At 43.2% G+C, this 17,112-nt stretch overlaps 1 protein-coding gene across 8 annotated transcripts in view; it reads right to left on the bottom strand.

Moving 5' to 3' along the window:
- Positions 1 to 17,112, bottom strand: part of SYNE2 (spectrin repeat containing nuclear envelope protein 2) — a 316,273-nt gene that overhangs the window by 97,764 nt on the left and 201,397 nt on the right. For 7 of the 8 annotated variants that reach the window (XM_059693959.1, XM_059693921.1, XM_059693929.1 and 4 more), the window contains 8 exons: positions 16,347 to 16,532; positions 14,243 to 14,365; positions 12,709 to 12,891; positions 9,362 to 9,493; positions 5,560 to 5,763; positions 4,959 to 5,033; positions 3,490 to 3,597; positions 839 to 955 (listed from right to left, as the gene is read on the bottom strand). In XM_059693959.1, the coding sequence (XP_059549942.1) occupies positions 839 to 955; positions 3,490 to 3,597; positions 4,959 to 5,033; positions 5,560 to 5,763; positions 9,362 to 9,493; positions 12,709 to 12,891; positions 14,243 to 14,365; positions 16,347 to 16,532 (1,128 nt within the window). The remainder of the gene's footprint in view (positions 1 to 838; positions 956 to 3,489; positions 3,598 to 4,958; positions 5,034 to 5,559; positions 5,764 to 9,361; positions 9,494 to 12,708; positions 12,892 to 14,242; positions 14,366 to 16,346; positions 16,533 to 17,112) is intronic. The other variant, XM_059693938.1, reaches the window with a different exon arrangement.

Here is a 17,112-nt window from a genome sequence, read left to right on the forward strand (position 1 = left end):
GATATGCAGGATGGTTTTAGGCGACCCCTGTGAAAGGGTTGTTTGACCTCCAAAGGGGTCGCGACCCACAGGTTGAGAACCGCTGGGTTAAAATATAAGCTCTTTTTTTTTTGGCTGCAGCTATGCATATTTCATGCCTGAGTACCAACCCTCTAAATTTATTACTTACTCCTTTACAGTCAATTCTAAAAATCATATGCATGTCTCCTTGTTCCATACACACACACACACACACACACACACACACACACACACACTCTTCATAAAATGCAAAATTGCCTGGCTAATGCGCAATACCTAACTGCGCTTGCACAGATACTAGACACGCTGCTGGGGCAGGGAGGTGGCGTTTTATTTAGTGAGGCCAACCCCCTACCTTGGTTTCACGTCTGTCAGAACTAAATATGCAAATTAGGAAAGCCAATGGGAATATTCTGGGTTTGATTCCTTATTCTCCACCTCCCAGACGTACTTTTAATCCCTAAATTTTGATTTCCTCATTTGTAAAATTATGGTAGGTATTAATCAACCTTTTAATCTGAGGATTAATCAGCAAATATAAATGCCTCTTACGTAACGGGCAGTTGTTAATCAATATTAGCTCTTGTCCACTTTCACGGCCCCGTAAGGAACGTCCACAGAAGAAAGAAGTGGCTGTCAGTGGAGAGGCTAGTTCACCCTGACAAAGGGTGAGCGAGTGTCATGCTCACTTCCCATGTGAACATCTGATGCAAACCTTCCGGTTCTCCGGCTTGACAACACACGCAGAGAGTATCGCCAAACACAGAAGCTTGTCATCGCTACCTGAGCAGCTGGCTTGTGACCAACAGGGACTTACCCCTTCCGTTTGGTGGGGGCTCGGGGAAAACGCTGGGCCTTGCTCAGGGTTTGGTGGGCCTGCTGCAAGAACTTGTGCCGCGGAACTATCACACGTGCTGATTTTCTCAGCTGCCTCCTGCGAAGAAAAGCATCAGAGGTCCCGAAAACGTCCTGCTCTGTGGCCACGCAAGCCACCCTTCCCGCACCTGCTCATTTGACAAACCGCCCGCTTGCAAAAATGTCCGGAGAAGTCAGGTGCACTCAGGAGAAAAGTTTGTTCGTTAGGAAAGCAATCACCTTCCTCAGGTTTGTCTTTATCGGAAAGACCTCAGTTCTCCAAAGCTCTCTGGTTTATGAGGAGCACATATGGAATCCAGAGAAGTATGCACTTCAGTGGATTATTATGAGAATTGAAATGAAAGGAGATTCGGTGATAAAGGCCACATTTCGACTAATGGGAGAAAAGATGTATTTTTAAACTTGGGAAGAATTACCCAGGCATTTCATGAAATATATTAACTAGATCCTGTCTCACTCTGAACAATGAATTCTAATATTTAATGTAAAAGTTATACCATAAAAATTCTTGAAGAAAATATGAGTGACTCTTTTTCTAATGTTAAGAGTAGGGAAGGAGTTTAAAAGCGTGGCAATAAAGGAAAAGAATGTAAGTGTTAACAACAAAAATAATGTGTCCCACAATCTATGTTTAAAGAGAAATAATAGATTGGGTAGTATCCTTCATATGTTAATATGTTATAAAGTGTTAATATCCTTCATATATTAATAATGCTGATAAATCAATAATGAAAAACATCAGCCCCTCCATAGAAAACCAGTCAAATGCCATGAATTAACAATTCACGAAATAACACAAAAGCCTATAAGCACCTAAAGAGATATTCAAGGCTCCTAGAATATAAATTTAATTTAAACTACTAGCTAAGTTTGGCCAAGATTAAAAATATTCAATATTACCTGAGCCAGTTTTGCTCAGTGGATAGAGTGTTGGCCCGAGGACTGAGGGTCCCAGGTACCATTCCGGTCAAGGGCACATACTGCGGGGCAGGCTCAATCCCTGGCCCTGGATGGGGCACATATGGGAGGCAACCAATCAGTGTGTCTCTCTCACCTCGATGTTTCTCACTCTGTCTCTCCCCCTCCCTTCCACTCTCTCTAAAAAATCAATGGAAAATATCCTCGAGTGAGGATTTAAAAAAAAAAAAAATTCATTTTCAGCCCAGGGACAGGAAAGAGGCACTTCCGAGCACTCTGGGTAGGAATAAAATTGATACAGTCTTTCTCAAAGGAAGTTTGATCATGTGTATCACATTTTAAATGAATCCAGCACTTTCACTTATTAGGTTAACCGAGGATGCAAAATGGGAAAATGGCACCTACACAAATAATTAACATAATGCGGTGGAAAGAGTATGGGCATTGCCATCAACCAAGCTTGGCTGCGCTACTTAGAAGTTGTATGATCTTGGGCAAGTTAACCTGGACACTGAGTCTCATTTACTTCAGTTTTAAAATGGGAATACAGTCTACCTCACTCATGCTTGTGATGATTAAACAAGGACACATAGCATAACGCATCCAAGAGTTCCTAACAAAAATGTTACTTTTCAGTTCCTTGTACTAAAAGCAGTCCCTGCCATTAAAAAGGTATGAACCAAGAGCTACAGGTAAAGCGTGGCTTAGCTGGCCTGGTTAAACTTTTAACTAAAGGTAAAAATTGAAAGGTATGTCGGGATCATGAAAAGTCTGGAATGCCAGGCTAAGAAGTTTGCATTTTATTCAGTAGATAATCAGAGTCATGAAAGTTCACTGCAGATTGTTGGTGGTTTTATGAAAAGCCATCAGTACTGTGTAAGACGTATTAGGAAAAAGGGCTGGAGGGGCTATGGCCAAGGAGAAGGTTACTCCCAAAGCCTACAGAGGCAGTAATAATTGCCTGGAATATGCTGATGGCAGAAATAAAGGCAGAGACTAGAGATGCAGGTACAAGCAGAGCCCTGGGCCCATGAAATGAAAGGACTGGCTGGACCTGGGGAGGGGTTAGCCCTGGGCAGGAGGCAGGAGTGGGCAGGTGTTTGGATCATAAGGATGAGGCACGTTTCAGGAACAAGGGAAAAGCACTGTGTTTATGTCAGCTTATGATTTTCTAAAGTGAAGGCATGTACCCTCTGTTCTGAGAGATCGGAGGAGATTTAGAAGGTCAGTAGGAACAAAAAAACTCCATTTCATTCGTTTATCTCATGCCCTACTTTGTTCAAGAAAAGGACTATGCGGAGACCCCTCCCCCAGCCACTGCCCAAAGAGAGGCGTGTTAAACACTCTGAAACACTAGGGTGAACTTTTGTGGTGCTCCTCTGAGATTTCTGTTTTGTCAGTTTGGGCTGCCACATACGGAGATTTCCTCAGAAAAATACTCTCCTTTCATCACTGAGTGTAAAATAGAAATGCAAGTGATAAGGAAGGACTTGGTGGTCTTTGCATTTGTGCAGAGGTAATGGTGACGGGCTTTCGATTTCCAGCCCAAGCAGGCTCCCTCCCTAAGCATTCTTCCAGACAAGAAGCTCTTTCCCTTGACGTCTCACCTTCTCACCCCTGCCCACCCCCTGCCCCCACCTCCCTGTCCCCATCGTGTGCCATGCCCACCATTACCTGAATGATCGTTCCAGAGGACGAGGATGCTGTATCTTCCTCCCTGTCCTTGTCATGCTTCCAGAGGAAAGACCAAGACCCAGAAGATGGCTTCGCTTTATCTCCGCTCTAACACAGTAATCAATGGATCAGCAGAGGGAAGTGATTTCCTACCATTATAACCAGCATCCTACTCATCCCTTTTGTACAAAGCATCGCTGGCCAGGCGGTATAACTGCAGCCTGCATTCCACCTCTCCCCTATTTTTCATCTCTTTTTCTGGCTTACTACATCATATGTCTTCAAATGGGGTTGCTCTCCCTAAAGCCTAAAAAATACTCTAAGAAATTGGGAGTCAGCCCTGATCGGGTGGCTCAGTTGGATAGAATGTCATCCTGTGAACCAAAAGGTTGCAGGTTCAATTTCTGGTCAGGGCACATATCTAGGTTGCGAGTTCAATCCCTGGTCTTAGTGCATATGGGCAACTGACTGATGCTTCTCTGTCTCTCTCCCTTCCTCTCTAAAAACATCAATAAAAAACATATCCTTGGGTGAGGATTAAAAAAAGGTGGGAGTCAGCTCACATTAAAACTGCTTTAGGAATTTACTCCACTTTGTTAAATGTAACCTTAAATGCTAACTGTAATATAACAGCCTGATGAACGTGAATGTTTGCTGTTGTGGTCAAACACAAACGGTGAATGTTATCAGCATATTAGCTCAAAGCCAACACAGGTCTCACATGAGAGCCATACTGACGTGCAGGCTCTTCTTGGCCCTGGTCCCCCTTTATTCTGAGACTGTCTGATGGTTGGAGCAGAGCACATCTGCACTCAGCTCCCCGAGCCCGAGCGGTGCTACAGGCAAACAGGCTGTTCCGTGTGACAATGGGGCTATTTAACAATCTATGAAATGAGCAGGGAAATGACTGGTCGTTGCATGTGAGACAAAAAATATAAATTTCTGTGATTTTTTTCTTTTGGCACCAGATCCATTATAACTTTAGTTTTTAGGGTATGAAATAGAAATTGGAATCAGGAAAGACAACTGCAAATGTCTCGTTCAACCAGTTCGAATGCTCCAGTGAGGATCCGTGTTAGTTGCTAACACATCTCTTCCTGTCTTTGGCGATGCTGTTGTCAAGTATGAACAAATAAAGTTCTGAAAGGCACAGCAGGAGTAGCAACCACACAGCACTCTCTCCAAACTTCAGAGAAAGCACTCAGGAGTCAGGATACGACAAAGAACCTCATCTCCCTTCCGCCACCAAGAGCGTCCGAATCACATTTATCCCACGCTGGCGGGACGTAGGTATAGAGGCACTTAAACAACGTTAATAACAGAAGAGAACTACTTCAATCCCCCTTATAAAATGCAGGCATTAATTTAAAAAATCTTTATGTTCCCTTTCATTTTGAGATCTTCCCACTGACCTTCTGGTAGAAGATTTCGGTTCCCACAAAATTTGACGAGAGACTCATCGTCCTTACCTCGCTCTTCAGGGAGCTCTCTTCCGCCTCTTCCTTGACGGCTGGCAGGACCGGCAGGGAGCCTCTTCGGTTCAACTGCAAGGCAGGGCACGGACACTTGCGGCCAAGCTCATTCAACAGTTCGCTTTATCCAAGATGCCCACTACACGCGTGGCCCTCTGGGTCTGGCAACTCCAGACCCACACCATGACTCAGTCAAATCTCATCTCCCTTTCCTTGGCCTCGTCCTCTGTGGCTCCTTACCAAACAATTCAAAAATGTGCTTCCCTGCCGTGGACTCAGGGTGGGCTGGGAGAGGTGCTGGCCTCATTTTGGAGTCTGCAATGGGCTCTTAAGTAAGAAGAGATTCAAAGGGTGGCTCCCACCCACCTGCCGGTGGAACTTCATCAGCAGCTCCATAAGGAACTCGGGCATAAGAATTCTGTGGAGCCCAGAACAGACGCCCCCTGAAGACATAGATTCACATGGAGTAGCTCGACTTTCTAAAATTCCTCTCCAACTGGCCATAGACCCAGATGCCACAGGTGTTCCGGGTGCAAACGACTACCCATGTGAAGCTCTTATGGCACGAGGGACCAGCATTAATGACAGTCATACCCACCTTCCACTCGGACACATCCCTCTCGGCCACGCCTTCGTCTTCCGACGCTCCTGCGGACAGCATTTCCTTGCCTTTCTCCAATTCTTGCTGTTCCTGCTGTAAATGCCGGTGAAGGTTGAGTACGGCAGCCTTTAAGTCCGCCAGCAGGTCTTCTTTTTTCTGGTCTAGACCCATAATCTGCTTCTCGATGCCTTCGACTTCTCCCTGTGCAGAGAGAGTGCACTGCGTAAGGATGTCGGAGGCTGGGCATGCCCGCAGGCGCCTGCTTCCGTGGGCACAGGGGGTGAGGATTGGTCTGTAATGTCGGTCTGCAGAGCCAGGAGCTGCTCCCGGAACAGACTAGTTCTGCATCCTGGCTGCGTTTCCCAACGGCCTGGGGAGGCTTATGGAATGCCCTGGCCTCACCTTAGACCTTGTAGGTCTGTCTCTGGCGGCTCAGAAACGTGTGACAAGCTCCACGAGGGACTGTGGTGTGTGCCCGAGGTTGGAAGCCAGGGCTCTAGTGGCCACAGGACTCACTGGCCACAATCCACAGGGTCAGGACCCGAGAACCTACCTGCACTTTCCCAAGCACCCAGGAGGCCCGTGAGCAGACTAACATTTGGGAACCACTGAGAGAAAACAAGGTTAGAAACCTCACACGTTTACTGTTGCTTTTGAAGCCTTCTTTACTGAATTCATTCACTTTTCCTCACGGCCAAAGCTTCCTACCCAATGGGAATTAATAAAGGTACTGCGAAGTGGAACTCACTATGGGAATGACAGGCGATTCCGAGTTTAGTAACGGCACTGTAAGACTTTGTATGATGGCTGTGTGGGATTACACGTCTTATACATGGTAGAATGAGATGCCCACTGTCTGTCTACGAGGATTACAGAATTATATACGTGGAAGAACAGCAGGTGTCATCTAGTCCGACATCCTCCTCTCTAGTACCCCTGAAAGCCACCACTGCCTGCCCGAGCTTTGCAGTAAGTGCTGCGTCATAAGACATCCTGCTCCTTTTTTACAAACCTTCATGCATTTGAATTTTGTTCCGTATGTATTCGTTAAGCCCCTCTTCCTCCCTCCCTTCCTTCCGTCCTCCCTCCCTCCTTCTTTCCCTCCCTCCCTCCCTCCCTCCCTCCCTCCCTCCCTCCCTCCCTCCCTCCCTCCAGGTATTTGTAGAATCACTCATTATTTTGCGGACAGAGAAACTGCACGTGTCCACACCTGTAAGCGAGAGTTCTGAGGTCCACAGACGCGGCCCTCCTGACACCAGCCGCCATGGCTGCCCCGCTCCTGCACACATCCCAACCCCAACGCCTCATTCTGTCTGAAGGTAAACTTCCTGTGATATGAGAACTGAATTAAATCGGAGTAAACACTAAACCTCATGGGAACAGTGCCTACCGGCGAACGTACCACAGCCATCAGATGACAGACGTGGAGGACCAGCGCCTGCAGAGCCCGTGCGGGGAGGCGCGGGAGGCACTGAGCAGCCGCCTCAGCGTGGCGTCCGCAGTCCCCGCGGGTCTGCACTCCATGGGGACAGGTCGTTTTTACAGTGATACTAAAATGGTATTCGCCTTTTTCGCTGTGTTGACATTTTTCACTGCGTGATTTTTCATTGCAAAAGCAATAGTGGGTAAAACTACGGCATCTTACACGAATCAGGAGGAACAATAGCTATTTTAGTAGTTGTTAGAGTCTTCACTGTCATACTTAACTATATAAAAAAAAGCCAGTTTCACTTAAGAATATCCTTGGTAAAGACTGTGTACAGTAGGTCCTCGGGTTATGTCGGCAATCCATTTCTATGGCCCGATGTAATGCAATTTTCGCCGTAAGTTGGTACCCACCTACGTCACTCACGTGGAGCACATACACAGCAGTAATGAAGTGAAACAGTAAAAGAAATTTAAAAGAAAGATAACAATTCCTGATCTTTTCTTGTGGTAAATAAATAATAAAAAACATAACGCATATATGCACATACGTCGAAATGACAGAACTTTTTTTTTTTTAATAAATAAATGGGAGATGGTGACGTAACCATGAAACAGCGTACGTCGAGTCCGACGTAGCCCGAGGACTGTCTGTATTTTTAATATTCTGTGTGACAAAGTGGGGAGCATGCTTACAGCATTTCCACTACATAACAAAGTAGGAGGGCTGAGGAAAAGCACTCGTGTGATTATTTGAGTTTTGAGCTGAACTGCTAATTTTTTTTTCAAAAACACTATTTTTTCTTGAAAAGAAAATAGTTGGTCAACCATACTTATTATGTAAATACTAAAAAAATTTTCTAAAGAGATAGATGCTAATAAACATAAAAGTTTTAGTATTAATTACTGAAATATGTCAACATTCAGTCAGACTGCACAACTAGTGAAACAATATTATCCAAATGACCACACGTGATGTCATAAACTCACTCCTGGTGGAAAGATCCATTCAAAGTATGGGGTGGGGCAAAGGTGGGTTCACAGTTGTTTGTATGGAAAATAATACAATAATTAATAAATAATAATACAAGAATAAACTCTGTGTTTCACGTACTCACAACTGTGAATCTACTTTTGCCCTGCCCTGCACAAGACAGACCAGGTCAGATACGGAGAGTTCACTGTATGGCTTCTGATTCCAAACTTGTGAGTAACTTCTGCCTGTTGGAGGTTAGTGTAGTTTCAAAGAATATCGACACTTATTCAGAAGGGTCATTAAAACATCCCCTTTCTATGCACATGTCTTGAGAGGTTGGATTGTTTTATATGCTTTAAAGAAAACCACAGAGCTCAGCGGATGGAATGCAGAAGCAGATGAGAACCTGGCCAGCCAGACCTTAAAGAGATTTGCAAAGCTGTACAGTTCTGTCACTCCTCTCTCTGCATTTTTTTTTTCTGGAAAATATAATTCCTTCTATAAAACTGTTATTTCTATTAATATGGAATGGGTTTATTATTGTTATTTTAAAATAACTAACCAAATATTTTTTTACATTTCTGAGCTTTAACTTCTTTCTATTTTGGTAGCTACAACATAAATTCAGCCTCATTGGGGTGGAGTGGGGGGCTCAAATTTTTGAATGTGAAGGGAAATTTGACATTTTTACAATATTGAGTCTTTGTTATATTGGGTCTGCCTTACTGCGTTCATTACTTAGCAGCTGTGTCACCTGGATTCCTCGGGTTCACCCGTGAGGTTAAGTAACGTGCCCTAGGTCTCACAGCTAAGCTAGCAAGTGGTGCAACCTGGCTTTGGATACCACAGCAATTGCCCAAACTTGATGGCGGGAAAAAAGCAGCTCTCTACAATCCTTGCCATACAATCAGGTGTTTTTTTCTTTATAGAAGTTCTGATTCAAAAGACAAAATGGAAAAACCCCTACAGTAGAGGGTCAACATGCAAACTCCTGTAAGTGGGTCCCCCTGACACTGGTAGCTATGGCATAAGGAAATACTACTTAGTATATGGAGCTCTTCATTATAGCAGCGACCTGGTCTTGACCTCTCAAGTTCCGCCCACACTGTGTGACCCCTACCCCAGAAAGCTAGCCAGAAAGTCAAGTTGTCCAAACATCCTGTGTTACATGAGCTTCTTCAGTATCAGAGCAAATTCAGGTCAATTTGCACCAAGCTGTGGACTGGGACACCTGATAATTATTTTCGCCTATTTTATAAAAGAGGAATGGAAAGTAAACACACTCCAAAAACACCTTCAAGTGAAAGAGAAACGTAGGAAAAAGGCTTGTACTATCACAAAGGCTTCTAGACACCAACAGCTGAGCAAATGGTTGTAGAATGAATGGAAGAAACATACCTGTACTTGTGGCACACTGGCAGCCTGGTCTGGTGACATATCTTCAGGGGAGAGCTCAGCTGAATAATTATTTAAGATCTCTTTCAAGTGGTCTATTTCCTCATCACATTCATTAGTCTGTTTTATGGCTATCTATAAAATAAATCCCAAAAAGAAACTTTGTCACATCTAAGGAACAGATCAATGGACTGCTTCCAATGTCCAGTCCCATCACAAGTTCCAATCAATTACAGCAAATATGCACTCAGACAGATTTCAATAGGAAATAGTAGCCTAGCCCAGCCAGTGTGGGTCAGTGGTTGAACATCAACCTATGAACCAGGAGGTCATGGTTTGATTCCTGGTCAGGGTACACGTCCGGGTTGTGGGCTCAATCCCCATTGTGGGGTGTGCAGAAGGCAGCCGATCAATGATTCTCTCTCATCACTGATGTTTTTATCTCTCTCTCCCTTCCTCTATGAAATTAATAAAAATATATTTTAAAAAAAGAAAAGAAAGAAATGGTAGCCTAAACATAGAGGACAACATTGGCAAAGCTGCCACCTGACTTTCATGCTTTACAGATATCGGGCACACCCTTGCTCTTAAGTATTTCGTTTACTGGGCTTATTCTGGAAAGCATTTTATGGAGGCTAATAAAAAGTTGCTAAATTTTATAAAATTATTGGTAGTTGCATATGCCACTTAAATACATTTTTCATGTGAGGCTTTCCTCACAGAAAGGTGACATTACTGAATCAGAGTAGAAAGGGCATGTAATGTGAGACATAACAAAGTTTTCCCATTCCAGCCACATCCTCACCTGGTATCCACTGGGATCAGTAAGGCACATTTTATGAGTAAAAGGTTGAGGGTTCGAGAGCAGTCTGTGAGTTGGCAGAATATAGCAAAACTAACCAGAACAATACTTGGAATCTAGTGTTAAGTGAGCAGTAGAGCCTGAAGCTGATCATAAATAATATGATCAAAGTATGATGAAGTGAAGAAATGGACTTCAAAAGCAAGTCTAGAATTTCCTTGGTATGCTCCACAATGAAGCAACATGTCCTTTAAACTACAAAGTTTCAGGCCCACACAGAATTCTTCCTTGTATTTTCTTTAATATTTAACCATACGTTTAGCTGCAGGCTGGAAATGAATAACTATGTTCACTGCACACACCTGTTCCCCAGCCCTCTCTAATAAGCAACATCCATTACTCACCCCCAAAGTAATTTGTCTCGTTTTCCACAACGAGGGCACTTCCAATATCTAAAGCAGGAATTAAAATAAATCGACCGTATTCTAATGCTTTTCATTCTCACTGGCTTCCTTAGCTTTGAATTATGAGATGACATCTGATTTCCACCAACACAGTAAGGTGGAAAATTTTAGCAGCACAGTTTGATCCCTAATTTGACATAAAATATAATTTTGTCTTCTATTTCCCTCTCTTTCATCTTTTGAAGAAGCCACTTTTGAGCACAGTTAGGACTGTTATTTTCTTTTACTGACCAGGAGACCAAGAAGCACAGAAAATTAAAAGTAATAGATCAAATTTTATATATCTCCTGGCCGGGTGGCTCCATTGGTTAGAGTGTCGTCCTGATACACCATGGCTGCAGATTCAGTCCCCGGTCAGGGCACATACAAGAAGCAACCAATGAATATATATAATGAAGAGCTAATATGCAAATGGTCATGACACTCTCAAGCATAACGACCAATAAGCCAGGAGGCTGATGCGCAGCAGGCACAGGTGGGCGGGGACTTGCAGCATCGGGGACTTGCTTAAGGCTCACATCCCCGCCCCTGGGGATGTGAGGCTCATGGAGGCCTACATCTTTGGGGTGATGGACTGCAGGGCTCCTGCATTGTGACAAGGCACAGGCCAGGCTGGGGGACCCCCCCACCCCCACCCAAGTACACGAATTTCATGCACCGGGCCACTAGTGTATAAATAAGTGGGACAACAAATTGATGTTTCTCCCTCTCTCTCAAAAACAATAAATAAACAAATTTAAAAATCTTATGTTGTTCTGGTTTCTTCTATTTATACTATTAAAAGATAGTACATTGAGTCCTGGCCAAGTGGCTCGGTTGATGGCAGCATTGTCCCAAAAGGTTGTGGGGTCGATTCACAGTCAGGGTATATACCTAGGTTGCAGGTTCTATCCCCCCAGTCAGGGAGCATATAGGAGGCAACCGATCAATGTTTCTCTCTCTCATTGCTGTTTTCTCTCTCTCTCAAATCAGTAAACATATCCTCAGGGGGGATTAAAAAAAAAAAAAGTACATTGACTGCCAGATCTTCTTCTCCCTGGGGGTGCTAGGAAATAACGTCAGCAAATCAGTAGCCAGGCCAGAGAGACTAGAGGAGTTAAGTCTCAATCTAGAGTTTACAGTGCCCTTAAAATCTTAGGGGAACACAGAGGGGCCACCTAAATGTGAATGAAATTTAAGAGGGAGAAAAAACACACAGCCGTTTTCTTCCTCCAATCAGGCAGTAGTCGGGGGAAAGGGAAAATAAACCTTTTCTCCTACCCCTAACTCATCTATAATCAGGAAATGCAGGAGAAGGAGATCCTACCAAGGGGGTTGAAAAAAGTGTGTGGAATTTAAGGCTCTTTAGCAACTTTCTGTTCTTGTGAGAATGGCTGTTGCTGTAGGAATACAAACCAAAGTGAAATGCAATTTCTATCTAATGATGATGCCTGACTTGAGACTGGAACTCAAACCAAATGTAAGGGGGGAAAAGGAACTTCTGGGGAGAGACTGAAAGAGGTCATCTGTTAGAAGGAAGAGACCGGAATCTAGGAACTCAAATTCTTGTCTCCATTTGTGCACAACTGAATCCCTACACAAACTAACTCGGTGTTCTTTAAGCGAGTCGTCTACCTTCTGAAACTAGTCTCCTTATAGGTAAAAGTAAGATGTACCAAATGCTTGAGAATAAAATAAGGTGATGAAAAGGAAAGTGACTATAATGAGAAGAGATTAATATGGGGATGACTACTGCATGAGTCTGTCGGCCTCATGAGATTGCAAGTGCTTTGTTCAAGTTTAATCTCTTCCCACGGCATCTTATCCACATAGGTCTTCAATAACTGGAGAATGGAATGAAATAGACCATAACTATGCTTCAACCAGAGTAAGAGCTGAGAAAATGACCTTAGCCCCATCTGAACAAGAAGATATACACTCTACATCAAATGGGTAATGGCACAGGAAGAGGCCAAAGAGATCAACCCAGGCAGCACCTTCCCGTCATGGGAATTTGATCCACCCAACCATTGAGACTGAAAACAAAACCAGTTTCTGCTGAATTTGTTCACCCAATAAGCTGGCCGTCCTCATAAACTACTCACCTTTAATAACTCATTTTGTTCCTGAGTCACATTTTCCAACAGCTTTATATCTTGTAAAAGCTGAGTCGTCCGCTGAAATACAGGGAGGGGTTTCATTCCCGTCTGGGGTAACCTCAGTTCCACTTGGTAAGACATTATTTCTGCAATGGTTTTCTTCATAGGATGTATATTTTCAAGTATGACCTTAATTATATCAGATAACATGTTTCACACGTGAAAACTATGGCCACTGCAAAGTCCAATTACCCCATATAATAAGAAGCTAAAATAAAAATTGTCCCCTCGACCGGGAGTTCGACCAGGAGTTCAATCAGAGGGTAGGGCTGGATGGCCAACTGCCCGCGGCCCCTCCCCCAGCTGGCCCCACCCCCAATTGACTAGACCCCACCCATACGCAAATTTGTGCACTGGGCCACTAGTTCAAAATTATAATAGTGTATAGTTTATTCTCCATAGTTCTGATTTTTAAAACATTTCCTTACCTCAGATTGAAAAGGTTTATTATACTACTTTTGATCTGGTAGTTAAAGTTCTTAGGAAAAAAATGCCTGGGGCAAGAGTCACTTCCTAGCTCTAAATTATGCAAGTAGACAACCCTTTCCCTCCTTCTCTCCCCCTCACACCCACCCCCTGTAGAACTGTTGTTTTGCTTTGTGAACGGTCACCAGGCAGTGAGCGGTGTAACAGCAGGTACTGCACGTACTCACTGTCACAGCAGCCGCACCTAGCACGGGCCTCCCCACAGAGTGAGTCCTCAAAAAATGCTTATGAATTAACAGAACTGTCCTGTCAAAAGGGATACGTCCCAAAGGTGTAATTACTTGGCTTTCATGACACCTGACCCATAGAAACGTGGATTTACAGAATTAATGAGAAGAGATTATTCACTTTGCAAAGTACTTCATATGCATCATTTCTTTGGATCCTCACAACTGCCCTGGGCGGTAGCTATCAGACCTGCCACTTCACAGGTGAAGAAACTGGGTCACAGAAGTTAGAAGACGGAGCCGAGGTCAGATTGTCAAGAGCAGGGCTGGGATGAGGCCCAGGCTGCCTGACCCCAAGCAGAAGCTCCTAACCACTGAGTGCTCGGGGGTCTACGTACATTGGAAGTGCCCAACGCAATCACTGCAGTGCCAGCGTGCAGGTATGAAAGACAATCCCAGAAACGCTAACTAACAGCTCGGAGTCACAGAGCCGGGAAGGAGCATAGCTGGGGCTGGAACTCAGCTCTCCAGACTTAGAGTCTCAAGCTAACTGGACTATTAAACAACGATGGTTTATGTGAAAGCAAAACTTCCAAACTTTGAAGTTTTTGGAAGCAATTAAGTAAAAAAAAATAACCTATAGGAAAAGTATCTTCATATAGGTAGTACTATGTGATTTAAAACATGATTTTTATAGTCATTCACAATATCTCTTTCAAATTTATTGTGCCATTACTCTAGCAAGACTAAATACTTTTTATTACATATCTAAACATAAACATAATGAGTGGTATGAGAAAATACTTTAAATAAGGATCCATGCTTACCTCCCCATGCTTGAGATGTTCTTCTGGTGAAAAATCAAATATTTCTTTTGACAAGAGAATAGCTTTGATTTTTGAAACTCTTTTCTCCATTGATTTTAACTCAGTTTCAATAGCAACCACATCCTAGAGTTTCAGAAACAAAAACACACATGCAGTATATGCTGTAGGTTAATGATCTATACGACACAATTTATTGCCATTCGTTTTATTCTGATATTTAACCAAAATATGTTTGCCACTTAAATAGCCCTTAAAAACTAAACAGGTGCTACTCAGATAATGTTGATTGCTTTCAATAAAAAATGTTATTCTACTAATAACATACCACACTACAAAGCATGGCTCACACACTGTTGAGCTAAAGATCCTCATAAAGCCAGTTTTCAATTACTTATACCGCAGGAGCAAAAGAGCAGACGCTTCTTGACTTATGATGAGTTCATGCTCTGATAAACCCATTGTACACTGAAAATATCATTAAGTCGAAGATGCATTTAATACACCTAACCTACTAAACATCAGAGCCGACGGAGCCTTAACCATGCTCAGAACACCTACAGGAGCCTACAGCTGGGCAAAAGTATCTAACACTACAGGGAAGCTGACTGGGAGGGGGGGCACTGCCATGGCCCAGCATCACAAGAGAGAATCTTGCTGCATATTGCTACCTGGGAAAAGATCAAAATTCAAAACCCGAGGTATGGTTTCTGCTGAATGTGTATCCCTTTCACACCATCGCAAACTCAAAAAATCTTAAGTGAAACGATGGTAAGTTGGGGGCCGTCTGTGGTACACATCTGAATTAATTTTTAAGCAAATCCTCCATGATCTATCATCTCTTTAGGTTTATCTTTGGAATGTGTGTAAACACTTGAATACAAGTGGGCCTAGCATTTTGTGAATTCCCACCACTTCAAGTCGAATGATAAAGTCGCCTGGGAACGGAACACACAAGGAGCTGGGAAAGGGTCAGGGTTTTCCTGCCGATCCCCCAACGAGCGGTTGCCAGTCAGAGTCCCCAACTACTTCATAACTGACTGAGATTAATTTAAACAATAGTCATTTGTCCAGGGTTATTCTCTTATCACGGTCAACCTCTAGAACGTGGCCAAGAATTTTAAAGTGAAAATGCTGAGGTACGTGCTGTAAATAAAGCCCACATTTTGAAGTCCACTCACACTCTAAGAGGGCCTTCAGACCTTTCCTTTAGATCTCAAGGCTGATACACTGTAGCAATAAAAAAGTTGAGCTAATAGTGAAGGGGACAGAAACAGCTACATAGAAACAGACTGAAGGTTTCAAATTATAGCAGTTTGGAGCCATTCAATATAGGACAAACATAGCTGTAAACAAGTAAAGCAGTAAGTATAATAACTTTATAGTGATATATCCAAATTATAAGGAAAAGTTAAATTATATTGATATTATTATCTGCACCTTATATTGAAAAAGGTACATAAAAGTATACAATGCATTTTAGGATCCTTTCCATCAAAAATTGTAGAAGCATTCAAAACCTTTGGAATATGCATTGCTAAGAACATTTAATATTATTATTCCCTGAAGTTACGTGTCATGTAGGGAATGTAATTGAGAAACAAAAGATAAATAATTAAGACTAACTGTTCCTGCTTTTGCTATGGTACTTAATCCTTAAATAAATACTGCATTATGTTTCAAGCTAAAATAAATAAAGTTATTTAAAAATCCAGTGGCTGGCATCTAGCAGTCCCTCAATAAATATTTGCTGTTGGTGAAGACTTGGGAGGTTATCTGTTTTAATTACCTCTTTGCTAATCTTTTACCTCAACAATATCTCCTCTCAGACAAAGAGAAAACACTGGGCTTATTTGATCAGGATTCTTCCCTTTAAAGAGTCCACTTCTAGACTCAGAAGGTGGATAAGATTTTTTGTTGTAGTTGCACTAGAGGTTGCAAAGTCAAATAAAATATAATTCAAGAAATAAGAACACAAATGAAAAATAAACGCTACCAGATCAGTGTGTCTTCCTATAATTAGTAGTTGATTAGCAGTATAACTCTAATGTACTCAATGAAACATAAATTAAAAATAAGAAGTCACATCTCCATGGTGCCAACTCACATCGGCCATCCGCTGAATCTGTGGGAGGCTCTCCATGATGTTTTGCTGTAAAGCTGCTACCTGTCGGCTTAACTCTTGTATGGACTGTGCTAAGTCATCTGTTTCAAAAATCACTGACAAGTCTTCTAGCTCCGTGAAAATGGAATGTAAACGATTATGTTTCTGTTCCGAATCTTCCAAAGCCATCTACACAATGAGAAACAAGGGGGGGGGGGAGGACATTAAGACACTGAAAGCTGATTAACATTTAAATCAGAGAAAATTTACATTTGTCTCCACATGTGGAACTCCTGGTCATTTCCAGTTTCGTCATAAGACACTGAGCATTACCGCCGATGGCAGTGGATGGCTTCAGAGTGTCTACCTATTGGGTGGGCTAGCAGCGGCCACTTTGCACCCCATAACCCTGCCCTCCAGCCGTCATTCATTACGAGGACCAGGAACAGACCGCAGTCCATCCCTCTGGAATGTGGAATTGGGGCTAATAAAGCCCTTCAGCTCTTCCCAATTGGTGGGACCTGTAATTCTGGGGCGGTGGGTTTGAGAGAAGCAGCCGAGTGGAGTGGGGGTGAGAGGAAGAGGCATTCCTGGGGCCTGCCAGCCCTGCCCAGTGCCGTGTCCTTAGTCCTCACCACAGGTGCCACTGACTCCCTTAGACTCCCTAGAGCTTGAGTTGACCTGACAACTTGATACTAAGAGACCTCTATCTGATATAACCAAATAGGAGTGAGAAACATCCATTTGTAGAACTTCTTGGGCATTCCTC

This window comes from Myotis daubentonii, chromosome 1, assembly GCF_963259705.1.
Source record: "Myotis daubentonii chromosome 1, mMyoDau2.1, whole genome shotgun sequence".
Taxonomy (NCBI): Eukaryota; Metazoa; Chordata; class Mammalia; order Chiroptera; family Vespertilionidae; genus Myotis; species Myotis daubentonii.